The following is a 14053-nucleotide window of genomic DNA, read 5'->3' as shown; positions in this document are numbered from 1 at the left end:
CAATTCTTACCAACATTCATACAATGATGCTCACTCACACTGCACCATAGTGTACCCTAGCAATTTCCATCTGCATGCATATAATGATGCCCACTCACAGTGCACCATATTGTATCCTAGCAATTCTCACCCACAGTCATAAAATGATGCCCACTCACACTGCACCATAGTGTACCCTAGCAATTCTCATCCACATTAATACAATGATGCTCACTCACACTGTACCATAGTGTACCCTAGCAATTTTGACTCATATTCATACAATGATGCCCACTCACACTGCACCATAGTGTACCCTAGCAATTTCCATCTGCATGCATATAATGATGCCCACTCACAGTGCACCATATTGTATCCTAGCAATTCTCACCCACAGTCATAAAATGATGCCCACTCACACTGCACCATAGTGTACCCTAGCAATTCTCATCCACATTAATACAATGATGCTCACTCACACTGTACCATAGTGTACCCTAGCAATTCTCACTCGCATGCATACAATGATGCCCACTCACACTCTACCATAGTGTACACTAGCAATTTTCACCCACATTTATACAATGATGCCCACTCACACTGTACCATAGTGTACCCTAGCAATTCTCACCCACATGCATACAATGATGCTCACTCACACTGCGCCATAGTGTACCATAGCAATTCTCACCCACATTCATACAATGATGCCTACTCATACTGTACCATGCTGCACCATTCATCTACACTCATACAATGGTGCCCTCTCGCAATGCCTGTGTTATACCCTAGCAATGTTCACCCACATTTATACAATGGTCCCCTAACACTGAAATATTGTGTACCCTACCAATGCTCACTCAAATCAATACAATGATTTTCAGTAACACTGTACCATCCTGTACCCTAGCACCACTCACCCACACTCATACAATAGGGCCTATTCACAATGTGCCATATTGTAACCTTGTCCACCTAACCACATTCATACAAAGGTACCCACTCATATTGTGCCAAGCTGTATCTTAGCAGCCCACACCTACTCACGCAGTGCCCTGCTGTTCCCTAGCAATACACACACACTACTACTCATTCTATGTACGTCGCCTCCACCAAAAGTTGCCTACTCAAACTGTGCCATAGTGTACAGTAGCAACACTATCCCACTATCACTCCCAATACACACCTAAGTAACAATTATCACCCGAATTCATACATTGATGCCCACTCACACTGCACAATAGTGTACCCTGGCAATTCTTACCAACATTCATACAATGATGCTCACTCACACTGCACCATAGTGTACCCTAGCAATTTCCATCCGCATGCATATAATGATGCCCACTCACACTGCACAATATTGTATCCTAGCAATTCTCACCCACAGTCATAAAATGATGCCCACTCACACTGCACCATAGTGTACCCTAGCAATTCTCACCCGCATTCATACAATGGTGCCCACTCACACTGCACCATAGTGTACCCTAGCAATTCTCACCCACATTCATACAATGATGCCCACTCACACTGTACCATAGTGTACCCTAGCTATTCTCACCTACATTTATACAATGATGCCCACTCACACTGTACCATAGTGTACCCTTGCTATTCTCACCTACATTTATACAATGATGCCCACTCACACTGCACCATAGTGTACCCTAGCAATTCTCACCCACATTCATACAATGATGCCCACTCACACTGTACCATAGTGTACCCTAGCTATTCTCACCTACATTCATACAATGATGCCCACTCACACTGCGCCATAGTGTACCCTAGCTATTCTCACCCACATTCATACAATGCTGCCCACTCACACTGTACCATAGTGTACCCTAGCTATTCTCAACCACATTCATACAATGATGCCCACTCATACTGCACCATAGTGTACCCTAGCAATTCTCACCACATTCATACAATGACGCCCACTCACTGCACCATAGTGTACCCTAGCAATTTTCATCCGCATTCATACAATGTTGCCCACTCACACTGTACCATAGTGCATCCTAGCAATTTTAATCTGCATTCATACAATGATGCCCACTCACACTGCACCATTGTGTACCCTAGCTATTTTCATCCTCATTCATACAATGATGCCCACTCACACTGTACCATAGTGTACCCTAGCAATGCTCACTCACATTCATACAATGATGCATATGTTATACCCTAGCAATGCTCACCCACATTTATACAATGGTGCCCACTCACACTGAGAGATATTTTGTACCCTACCAATGCTCACACAAATCAATACAATGATTTTCAGTAACACTGTACCATCCTGTACCCTAGCACCACTCACCCACACTCATACAATAGGGCCTATTCACAATGTGCCATATTGTAACCTTGTCCACCTAACCACATTCATACAAAGGTACCCACTCATACTGTGCCAAGCTGTATTTTAGCAGCCCACAGTCACCTACTCACGCAGTGCCCTGCTGTTCCCTAGCAATACACACACACTAGTACTCATTCTATGTACGTCACCTCCACCAAAACTTGCCTACTTAAACTGTGCCATGGTATACAGTAGCAACACTATCCCACTACCACTCACAATACACACCTAATCAGCACTCGTATAAAGGCGCCCATGAACGTTGTGCATTACAGCACCCATTACTCATAAATATAAAGAGGGTGCCCACTCACACTATGCCATGTTGTATCATAGCACTATATACGCATAAAGAGAAGCGCTCAACCAGTAGCGGACAACGACTCAGTAGCTTGTGGTAGGTCACCACTTGGGAGAAGCCTTTTTTAAACCAATGGAGCTTTTACAGAGAACTCTCCTGAAGTACATTGGTCTGATCCCTCTTATAAATGATCAAGGATTAGACTGATAAACTTCAGTAAAGTTCTTCTCCATAAAAGACACGGTTGTGACCCACCAAAGAACAAGCTACTGGACCTTTGTTTGTTCTTAGCTCAGCGCTTCTCTCTCTGTATATATTTGTATCATAGCACTAGTTATATAGTCTGCACCTCACCAATACTCATAGAAAGATGCCTTTTTACTCTGTGCCATACTGTACTTTACCACCACTTAAGCATTGGTACTCATATTACCACCACTCACACTCCAATATACTGAACCATAGTATCAGTCACTAATACTGAAAAATCTCCCTGACACTCATACAACGATGCCTTTTCACTGCCATGCAGTACTCTAGCATCACTTATTCATTGCCACTCGTATTACCTGCACTCAAACAAAGGTGTCCACTCACACTCCAATATGCTGTACCCTTCACCACAAACCTCAGCAACACTCATAGAAAGATGCCCATTCACTCTAACCCAATGATGTATAAACAACAGTGTTCTCTCTTTGAAGGTAAATTTCAGGCTGCAGATCCAGCAGGTTCAGGAACTGTGACCCTCAACTACCGACAGGTATGTGTTGAGTATCTGATCCTCGAGGGTGTGGTCTTTAAGGAGCTAGGAACTTATCCTTTGACTATTCTTTTAATCTCTCAACAGTGGCTGCAACTCGCTGTGTACAGCTGATTGGTAGACAAAATCGCAAACAACGGTCAAGACACCAGGATTATGGAAAGAGAAAAAAAGGGACATTAAGGCAGACTAGACGGTGCATAGAAATAAAATGGCAAAGAGACTGTGTATAAAGATATTTCACACAGAGAGAGATAGAGAGAGATTGTAAAACAAACTGCTAGAACTAGAGAAACAGAGATGTCAATTGGCATCTGCCATGATAAGGAGACATTTTGCAATTACAGATAGAGAGCATGATGCACACAAGTAGGGTTTAAAGCGACATTAAACTGTTCAGTACAACTACAGTAGAATGTTTTCCTCCAGTGCCAACAGCTCTCTTTAAAGTTTTTCTCTTTAAAACTGCTGGTTGGTTCTGCATCTTCACACTGGGTGCCGCCATCTTGAAATAAAATTATTCTTGTGCCATGTGACAGAAGTGGTGCACACTCAGAGATCAGTGGTTGTCTTCTTGATAAGCTGTATCATGCACTTCAATACAGAGTGGGAGCTGTACGTCTTTGCAGCGGTTGCATTTCTCCATATTATTCCTGAGGGCTTTTTCTTTCATCAGATGGTGAGAGTCCACAAGTCATCATGTGTGGGAATTCCCCTCTGAACCACTAGGAGGAGGCAAAAGATATCCCAACACACCAGAACTTTAAATCCCCCCATTTCCCATAATCCTTAGTCATTTTTTTGTGGAATTCACAACGACTTTATTGCCGTATTGCAGAATTTTTGTGATGCCGACATCTTTCACTGTAGAACTAATTCTATGCTCTGAGTAGTAAACCTTTAAAGGGACATGAAACCCAAAATATTTATTTCATTATTCCGCTAGATCATACGATTTTAAACAACTTTCTAATTTACTTCTATTATCAAATTTGCCTCATTCTCTTAGTGTCCTTTGTTGGAAAAGCATCAATGCACTACTGGGAGTTAGCTGAGTACATTGGTCGAGCCAATGACAAGAGGCATATATATGCATCCACCAATCAGCAGCTAGCTCCCAGAAGAGCATTGCTGCTCTTGAGCCTTCCTAGGTATGCTTTTCAACAAAGAATACCAAGAGAACAAAGCAAATTAGATCTGGAAAGTCATTTAAAACTGAATGTTCTAGCTGAATCATAAAAGTTTCATTTTGACTTTTCTGTCTATTTAAGAGATGGATGTAGATTTATTGATTACAATACAGAGTGACTCCCAAATTTCAGATGTAACGTGAGCAAGTACAAGTCTTATGAATTTTGAGGCCACAATGTGGCTGCGAGTTTCTTCTGCGAGATATTCATTTTACGAACGTGTTTTATTGGATCTAGGATGCTATTTCTACTCTCCAATGAGAATATTATTTATTGATAAAATTAAGTGGACAATTACAGTTGATTTACAACATTTCAGAGAGGAATAGTGAACTTTTTAGGAAAATGTCATTTATTGTAACATACCAGAAATGTGATAGATGAACCTGCAACCTTCACTAATAAAAGGCTCCCCTGCAATAGGATTGTATACATTCTGCACATGCCTATATATAGACTGGCTGCTATGGGCCCCAGCACTTGACCCCTGGTGTCACTGACTGCGCTTGCCCATATATTGTCTGTAACCCTGATTACAATCCATTTGAAAAACCTATGAAGTTCCAGGTATGCCAAGCTTTTCCTACGTATTTATGGCATGATAAGACAACCTATACATTGCAGGGTCAGACTCATAGTGATATTCCATTCCATCAAGACATTTGTCCTGTAGTCATTTAAAATTCAAACTAAGTGCTATTGCATGGTCTTTATATTATGGGGTAGATTTATCATACCCCGGGGGGACATGATTCGCTATAGCGAATCATGTCCGCCCTGCATCGCTAAATTTAACAATGAACTGCTTGTGCAATGCCGCCCCCTGCAGATTTGCCTCCAATCGGCTGATAGTAGGGGGTGTCAATCAAACTGATCGTATACGATCGAGCGGATTGCTGTCCACCGCCTCAGAGGCCGCTGCTTTTTAACTCCTGAAGGCTCGCACAGAAACAGTTACATTCAGGGCCATTCGACCCTTGTTAAATCGGCCCCAATGTGTTTGTTAATTATGCAATTCTACTCAATGCACTAGAATTACATAATTAACAAGCGCATAATAAAAAGATAATGCAATAAGACTTACTCTGAATTTTAAATAAGCAGTAGATTTGTTTTTGACAAATTTAATTTTTCTCCCATTTTCCGGTCCCCTGTATCATGTGACAGACATCAGCCAATCACAGACTAGTATACATATACCCTGTGTGCTGATGCACATGCTCAGTAGAATCTTGTTCTTCAGAAAGTGTGTATATAAAAAGACTGGGCAAAATTTGACAATGGAAGTAAACTGGAAAGTGTCTTAAAACTGATGCTCTTTCTGAGTCATAAAAGTTTATTTTGACTTGAGTGTCCCTTTAATGGTAATTTAATCTGCGAATACAAAAACAAATGTTTACGCGAGGAAAATAAAACAATCGCCAATATACATTCATTACGTATGTGTGCCTGCTTTGCACTTTTATGTACAATATCACTGAATGTTTTAAGTCTGTTCCCTCCATGAAGGCTTTGGCCTACTTCCTACTCGTGCAACATTCTGCACAGTGATTGTCCCTAATATATGCAATAGGGACCAGGTACCTATATTTCAATAGACTTTTGATGGGGAGGGGTGTATATCAAGCATCTCTTGATTCTCATTTTGGTAATATAATTTATAAGGTTTTGCCAGTTTTTAATAATGATATATACTATGAGTTTAAAGGGACAGTCTACCCCAAAATTGTTATTGTTTTAAAAGATAGATAGCGCCTTTACTACCCATTCCTCAGCTTTGCACAACCAACATGGTTATATTAATATACTTTATAACATTTAAACCTCGAAATTTCTGCCTGTTTCTAAGCTACTACAGACAGCCTCTTATCACCTGCTTTTTTATTTGCTTTTAACAACAGGAGACTGCTAGTTCATGTGTGCCATATAGATAATATTGTGCTCACTCCTGTGGAGTTGTGCACAACACAGCACTAATTGGCTAAAATGCAAGTCAATAGATAATAAAAAATTAAATAAATAGCCATGTGATCAGTGGGGTTTCAGAAGAGGCTTAGATACAAGGTAATCACAGAGGTAAAAAATATATTATAACAGTGTCGGCTGTGCAAAACTGAACCAGACATTGATGCAATATCTCTGCATTGGAATTTTCTTATTTTTTAAAAGGACATCACAATCAACATTTTTCTTTCATGATCCAGATAGAACATTTCAGTTTACACAACTTTCAAGTTTACCTCTATTATTACATTTTCTCTTTGTCCTTTGCTGAAAAGCATGAAAGTAGGTGGGGGCTCTGGACAGTACATTAAAGGGATGCAATATTGGCAGCTGGGAACAATTATCAATAGATATTAGATCCATCCACTATCAAAACCTGAATATTCTAACTTTGGAGACTGAGATGAATCTATTGACACCAAATTTTGTGGGAATCTGCTCCTTTTAACCGATCTGGAGCGTTGAGGCCTGTGCGTCCCTGCAAATGAGAAGCTCTCAACACCTTCCCACCCCCATTGCTACCTCAATCCACCATGTTTTCCTGGACAGTTATGACTTATACATGATGCACAACAGTTGCAGGGTGCGCAGAAGAGAACATTCATTGCACCTCGATTTATCAAGCTAGGGCAGATAGGGGTGCCGGCATACATATTTGCGCCTGTCCGCCCCAGTTCGCCTCTGGCGAGCAGCAATCAGCTGGTGGAATTCAACATTGCACACGAGCGCTATTTTGCGCTCGCATGCAATCTCACCCCCTGACCACACACTGCCAATCACATGGGGGTAGGAGCTTTCAATCTCCCCGTTCGGATGAGACCGGGGAGATTGAAATTGTCCACCTAAGACATGGAGACGTGTGTAGGAAGCGCTACTTGATAAATCATGACTGCATGTTCTCTTGTGAGAACCTGCAGTCGTGAGGGAGGAGAAGGCTTGATAAATCAAGCCCTTTGTGCACAAGTGAGAAACTATCAGCTGTCTGTTGAGAAGAGGACATTTTGACTCTGCTTAGTTGGACAATCAGTGCGAATTAGATCAGGGATGAGGAATGACCAGACCCTGCTACTGCCCTGAGTGGTTTCGCTGAGCCCCAGTTTACACAGCCCTTGGTGGAAATAATCATGGTGGTTAATGAGGGATCAGAGCCTGTGCCTTTTATATCGGCTGGTAATTCTGCTCCTAGTTTACCATCCCGATACCCACTTCGTGGCCTGTTGAGGATACCAAGCTACCAGATGATGGCTTTGCAGCAATACTAGAGGTGTGCAATAATGTTTAGACCCAGCTCTGCCTTACTTCACCTTCAGGTGGCCGTGGCACTAAACCGTGTCCAATGATACAGCGACTGAAGCAGAGTGGCCCTACAGCGGTCCAGGGCTTATGATGACAAAGCAGCATGGCAAGTTACTGACTACAGACATATTTTTTTAATAAACCTAGGTTGGTCAAATATGCAGTTGTGAGGACTTGACAGTTTGATGCGTCTTTTTTTTACTTAATATCCGAATTAAGTATGATTTATATATTCTGAGATCTCCATACTATGCTGAGAGCTAGTTTTTACCTTGTTATTTCTTAATGAGGACTTCTAAATCTGCTTATTTATAGTCTTCATGTATTAGCCCATTAGTAAGTTAAACTTTGGCTCTGATAATATATATATAGGGCTAGAGTACAAGTGGAGCGGCATTTAGCACTCCCCCTTGAGCGTAAACTTCACTAGAAGTAAGCATTTTTCACAAGTTGGGTAGCGTACATATTACAAGTTGAAAGTAAAAAAATTGAGAACTTTGGATATCATAACCAGGCTAATTCATTTGCTCTATAGACTTCAATAGAGAGCGTAGAAGAAAAAAAAACTAACACTTATCGTTTGTGCGCTAACCCAACAGGAGTTATTCCTATTTCAAATTCCAATGTTCTTCACATACCGAAATATGTTATTTTTATTGTAAATACATATTATATATATATATATACCTGTATATCTGTTCAAATGGAAGTATAGATATATATTTTACCATCAGAACGAGGCTCCCTCTTGTGAGGGCAATGCTTCCCAGCAATGTGAACTCAAGCTCATATTCGCATTGCTGACAACTTGTAATACCAGCTGTGCACTGGTATTTCTCAGTGGAGCGCAAATATCACTTTCATGAAAGCGATATTTAGTGCTCCACTGTTAATTTGGCCCTTATTTAGTTAGTATGATAAATGCATTTAGATTCTTCTAGTGCTTTATTATAAAGAGATTGGGGCCTAGTTATCAAGCCTTCAACCTCAAATACGCTGGAATTCCGCAGCGTATTTGTGGCGAGGCTGATTCGCCTTAGTTATCAAAGGCTCGAGACCGGCAAAAGTAGAATTTTGTGACGTAAGCATCGATCCGCCGGACTCAGTCCGACACAGATCGATTCTTACGTCACTCCAGATGTTCCACACACAAGTGCGGCACATTCTCACTACTTTTGCTAGCTATCAAAAAACTAGCAGGTACGCTCGGCACTTTTACGGCCCAGCGTACCTGGTTTTCAATCCGCCACCCCTGGAGGCGGCGGATCCCATAGGAATCAATGGGAGTCTGACCATAGCGAAAGTACAAGTTCGCTGCTGACAGACATCCCATTGATTTCTATGGGAGCTGTCTGCACCTAACACCCTAACATGTACCCCGAGTCTAAACACCACTAATCTGACCCCCCCCCTACACCGCCGCAACTAAATAAAGTTATTACCCCCTAAACCGCCGCTCCCGGAGCCCACCGCAAGCTACTCTATACATATTAACCCCTAAACCGCCGCTCCCGGAGCCCACCGCAACTATAATAAATGTATTAACCCCTAAACCGCCGCTCCCTGAACCCGCCGCAACCTATATTAAATGTATTAACCCCTATCCTGCCCCCCTACACCGTCGCCACCTATAATAAATTTATTAACCCATAATCTGCCCCCCCACACCGTCGCCACCTATAATAAATTTATTAACCCCTATCCTGCACCCCACTACGCCGCCGCCACTGTAATAAAATTATTAACCCCTAAACCTAAGTCTAACCCTAACCCTAACGCCCCCCCTAACTTAAATATTAATTAAATAAATCTAAATAAATTAACTCTTATTAACTAAATGAATCCTATTTAAAACTAAATACTTACCTTTAAAATAAACCCTAATATAGCTACAATATAAATAATAATTATATTCTAGCTATCTTAGGATTTATATTTATTTTACAGGTAACTTTCAATTTATTTTAACCATGTACAATAACTATTAAATAGTTATTAACTATTTAATAGCTTACCTAGCTAAAATAAAGAGAAATGTACCTGTGAAATAAATCCTAACCTAAGTTACAATTACACCTAACACTACACTATACTTTAATAAATTATTCCTATTTAAAAATAAATACTTACCTGTAAAATAAACCCTAAGATAGCTACAATATAATTAATAATTATATTATAGCTATCTTAGGATTTATATTTATTTTACAGGTAACTTTGTATTTATTTTAGCTAGTTAGAATAGTTATTAAATAGTTATTAACTATTTAATAACTACCTAGCTAAAAGAAATACAAAATTACCTGTAAAATAAATCCTAACCTAAGTTACAATTAAACCTAATACTACACTATCATTAAATTAACTAAATAAACTACATACAAATAACTACAATTAAATACAATTACATAAACTAACTAAAGTACAAAAAATAAAAAAAGCTAAGTTACAAAAAATAAAAAAGTAAGTTACAAACATGTTAAAAATATTACAACAATTTTAAGCTACTTACACCTAATCTAAGCCCCCTAATAAAATAACAAACCCCCCCAAAATAAAAAAAATCCCTACCCTATTCTAAATTAAATAAATTTCAAAGCTCTTTTACCTTACCAGCCCTTAAAAGGGCCATTTGTGGGGGCATGCCCCAAAAAGTTCAGTTCTTTTGCCTGTAAAAGAAAAATACAACCCCCCCCAACATTAAAACCCACCACCCACATACCCCTAATCTAACCCAAACCCCCCTTACAAAAACCTAACACTAATCCCCTGAAGATCATCCTACCTTGAGTCGTCTTCACTCAGCCGAGCCACCGATGGAACTGAAGAGGACATCCGGAGCGGAAGAAGTTAATCCTCCAAGCGGCGCTGAAGAAATCTTCCATCTGATGAAGTCATCATCCAGGCGGCGCTGAAGAAGTCTTCGATCCGGCCGATGTCATCTTCAAAGAGGCGCTGAAGAGGTCTTCTATCCGGGCGAAGTCATCTTCCAAGCCGGGTCTTGAATCTTCCTTCCGCCGACGCGGAACCACCTTCTTCACCGACGGACTACGACGAATGACGGCTCCTTTAAGGGACGTCATCCAAGATGGCGTCCCCTCAATTCCGATTGGCTGATAGGATTCTATCAGCCAATCGAAATTAAGGTAGGAAAAATCTGATTGGCTGATGGAATCAGCCAATCAGATTGAGCTCGCATTCTATTGGCTGTTCCGATCAGCCAATAGAATGCGAGCTCAATCTGATTGGCTGATTGGATCAGCCAATCGGATTGAACTTGAATCTGATTGGCTGATTCCATCAGCCAATCAGATTTTCCTACCTTAATTCCGATTGGCTGATAGAATCCTATCAGCCAATCGGAATTGAGGGGACGCCATCTTGGATGACGTCCCTTAAAGGAGCCGTCATTCGTCGTAGTCCGTCGGTGAAGAAGGTGGTTCCGCGTCGGCGGAAGGAAGATTCAAGACCCGGCTTGGAAGATGACTTCGCCCGGATAGAAGACCTCTTCAGCGCCTCTTTGAAGATGACATCGGCCGGATCGAAGACTTCTTCAGCGCCGCCTGGATGATGACTTCATCGGATGGAAGATTTCTTCAGCGCCGCTTGGAGGATTTACTTCTTCCGCTCCGGATGTCCTCTTCAGTTCCATCGGTGGCTCGGCTGAGTGAAGACGACTCAAGGTAGGATGATCTTCAGGGGATTAGTGTTAGGTTTTTGTAAGGGGGGTTTGGGTTAGATTAGGGGTATGTGGGTGGTGGGTTTTAATGTTGGGGGGGGTTGTATTTTTCTTTTACAGGCAAAAGAGCTGAACTTTTTGGGGCATGCCCCCACAAATGGCCCTTTTAAGGGCTGGTAAGGTAAAAGAGCTTTGAAATTTATTTAATTTAGAATAGGGTAGGGATTTTTTTTATTTTGGGGGGGTTTGTTATTTTATTAGGGGGCTTAGATTAGGTGTAAGTAGCTTAAAATTGTTGTAATATTTTTAACATGTTTGTAACTTAATTTTTTATTTTTTGTAACTTAGCTTTTTTTATTTTTTGTACTTTAGTTAGTTTATGTAATTGTATTTAATTGTAGTTATTTGTAGGTAGTTTATTTAATTAATTTAATGATAGTGTAGTATTAGGTTTAATTGTAACTTAAGTTAGGATTTATTTTACAGGTAATTTTGTATTTCTTTTAGCTAGGTAGTTATTAAATAGTTAATAACTATTTAATAACTATTCTAACTAGCTAAAATAAATACAAAGTTACCTGTAAAATAAATATAAATCCAAAGATAGCTATAATTATTAATTACATTGTAGCTATCTTAGGGTTTATTTTACAGGTAAGTATTTATTTTTAAATAGGAATAATTTATTAAAGTATAGTGTAGTGTTAGGTGTAATTGTAACTTAGGTTAGGATTTATTTCACAGGTACATTTCTCTTTATTTTAGCTAGGTAAGCTATTAAATAGTTAATAACTATTTAATAGTTATTGTACCTGGTTAAAATAAATTGAAAGGTACCTGTAAAATAAAAATAAATCCTAAGATAGCTAGAATATAATTATTATTTATATTGTAGCTATATTAGGGTTTATTTTAAAGGTAAGTATTTAGTTTTAAATAGGATTCATTTAGTTAATAAGAGTTAATTTATTTAGATTTATTTAATTAATATTTAAGTTAGGGGGGCGTTAGGGTTAGGGTTAGACTTAGGTTTAGGGGTTAATCATTTTATTACAGTGGCGGCGGCGTAGTGGGGGGCAGGATAGGGGTTAATAAATTTATTATAGGTGGCGACGGTGTAGGGGGGGCAGATTATGGGTTAATAAATTTATTATAGGTGGCGACGGTGTAGGGGGGGCAGGATAGGGGTTAATAGGTTTAATATAGGTTGCGGCGGGTTCATGGAGCGGCGGTTTAGGGGTTAAACTATTTATTTAGTTGCGGAGAGGTGCGGGATCAGCAGGATAGGGGTTAATAATTTTATAATAGAGGGCGACGGTAAAAGGGGGGCAGGATAGGGGTTACTAGGTATAATGTAGGTGGCAGCGGTGTCCGGGAGCGGCGGTTTAGGGGTTAATACATTTATAAGACTTGCGGCAGGGTCTAGGAGCGGCGGTTTAGGGGTTAATACATTTATAACAGTTGCGGCAGGGTCTAGGAGCGGCGGTTTAGGGGTTAGTAACTTTATTTAGTTGCGGGAGGCTCCGGGGGCGCCGGTATAGGGGGTAGAACAGTGCAGTTTAGTGTGAGTGCTTAGTGACAGGCTAGCAATAAAGCTGGGAAAAAGCCGAAGGGCAGCGAGATCGGATGAGTGATAACTGTCACAGTCCGCTGCTCATCGCCCCGCGGCTTTTTGACAGCTTTATTTGATAACTTAGGCGTATTTTTTCAGGTCCGCGGCAGCGAAGGTAGGCGAGCTTAGGCGGGCGTATTGGGCCGGCGAAGCCAGAAAAGTAGACGGCTTGATAACTACCCCCCTATGTCTTCCAAATATGGATTTGGCACACTAAACTTATTAGAGAAGGTATAGTAGATAATAGCTCCTGGCAGGTTGGTCAAAAAAATGTATTTGAGATAAAAAATGATCAGTGTCACACAAACAAATAATAAAACGGAAAATCTTGCATGAAACACATTCATGACAGATGTGAATTAGGAATCTAGCCTACATGTATGAGATGAAAGTGGAATACAGGATTACAGTGTAACTAACTATTCCAAGCACTTTTCAACAGTCTTGCCAACTGGAATCAACAGCGGTAGTCCAGCTGGTACTGTGGGCAAAGAGAAGCAGGAGGAGGGGTTGGCACAAATATTGCTAGGTTAACAGCTGAAGCACATTCCTATACAGTGTCTAGTATGATCTGGGCAATCAAGTACAGGGATTAGTGTTTATTTGCCAATCTGGGCAGCATAAAGCTCAACAATCTGATACTGCGCCGCATAATGTAATGTCAGGCCAGATACTCTGGTGTTGAACAAATAAAACCAGAGGAGAAGTGATTAGAACTGTCATCTTGAGGAACTTGGTAATAGGAAACTCTGGTACCTAAATGGAAGTGGTTTGGGGAGGTTTTTATGAAGCGTTATGTTAAATATGCTCTTTGATAAGGTTATTACAAAGCATAAAGCCCCTGCATATTGTGTATTA

The 14053-nt window shown here is 40.4% G+C and overlaps 1 protein-coding gene across 1 annotated transcript in view; it reads left to right on the top strand.

The window, feature by feature from the left end:
• Window positions 1-3971, top strand: part of LOC128666804 (calpain-1 catalytic subunit) — a 159537-nt gene extending 155566 nt beyond the window's left edge. Inside the window, exons 20-21 of the mRNA XM_053721599.1 lie at window positions 3356-3414; window positions 3502-3971. Coding sequence (XP_053577574.1) covers window positions 3356-3414; window positions 3502-3528 — 86 coding nt within the window. The 3' untranslated portion in view covers window positions 3529-3971. The remainder of the gene's footprint in view (window positions 1-3355; window positions 3415-3501) is intronic.
• The last annotated feature ends 10082 nt before the right edge of the window (window positions 3972-14053 follow it).

Source organism: Bombina bombina, chromosome 7, assembly GCF_027579735.1.
Source record: "Bombina bombina isolate aBomBom1 chromosome 7, aBomBom1.pri, whole genome shotgun sequence".
In the NCBI taxonomy this organism is placed as follows: domain Eukaryota; kingdom Metazoa; phylum Chordata; class Amphibia; order Anura; family Bombinatoridae; genus Bombina; species Bombina bombina.
Note: the sequence above shows the minus strand (reverse complement) of the source record. Positions and strands in the feature narration are given on the sequence as shown.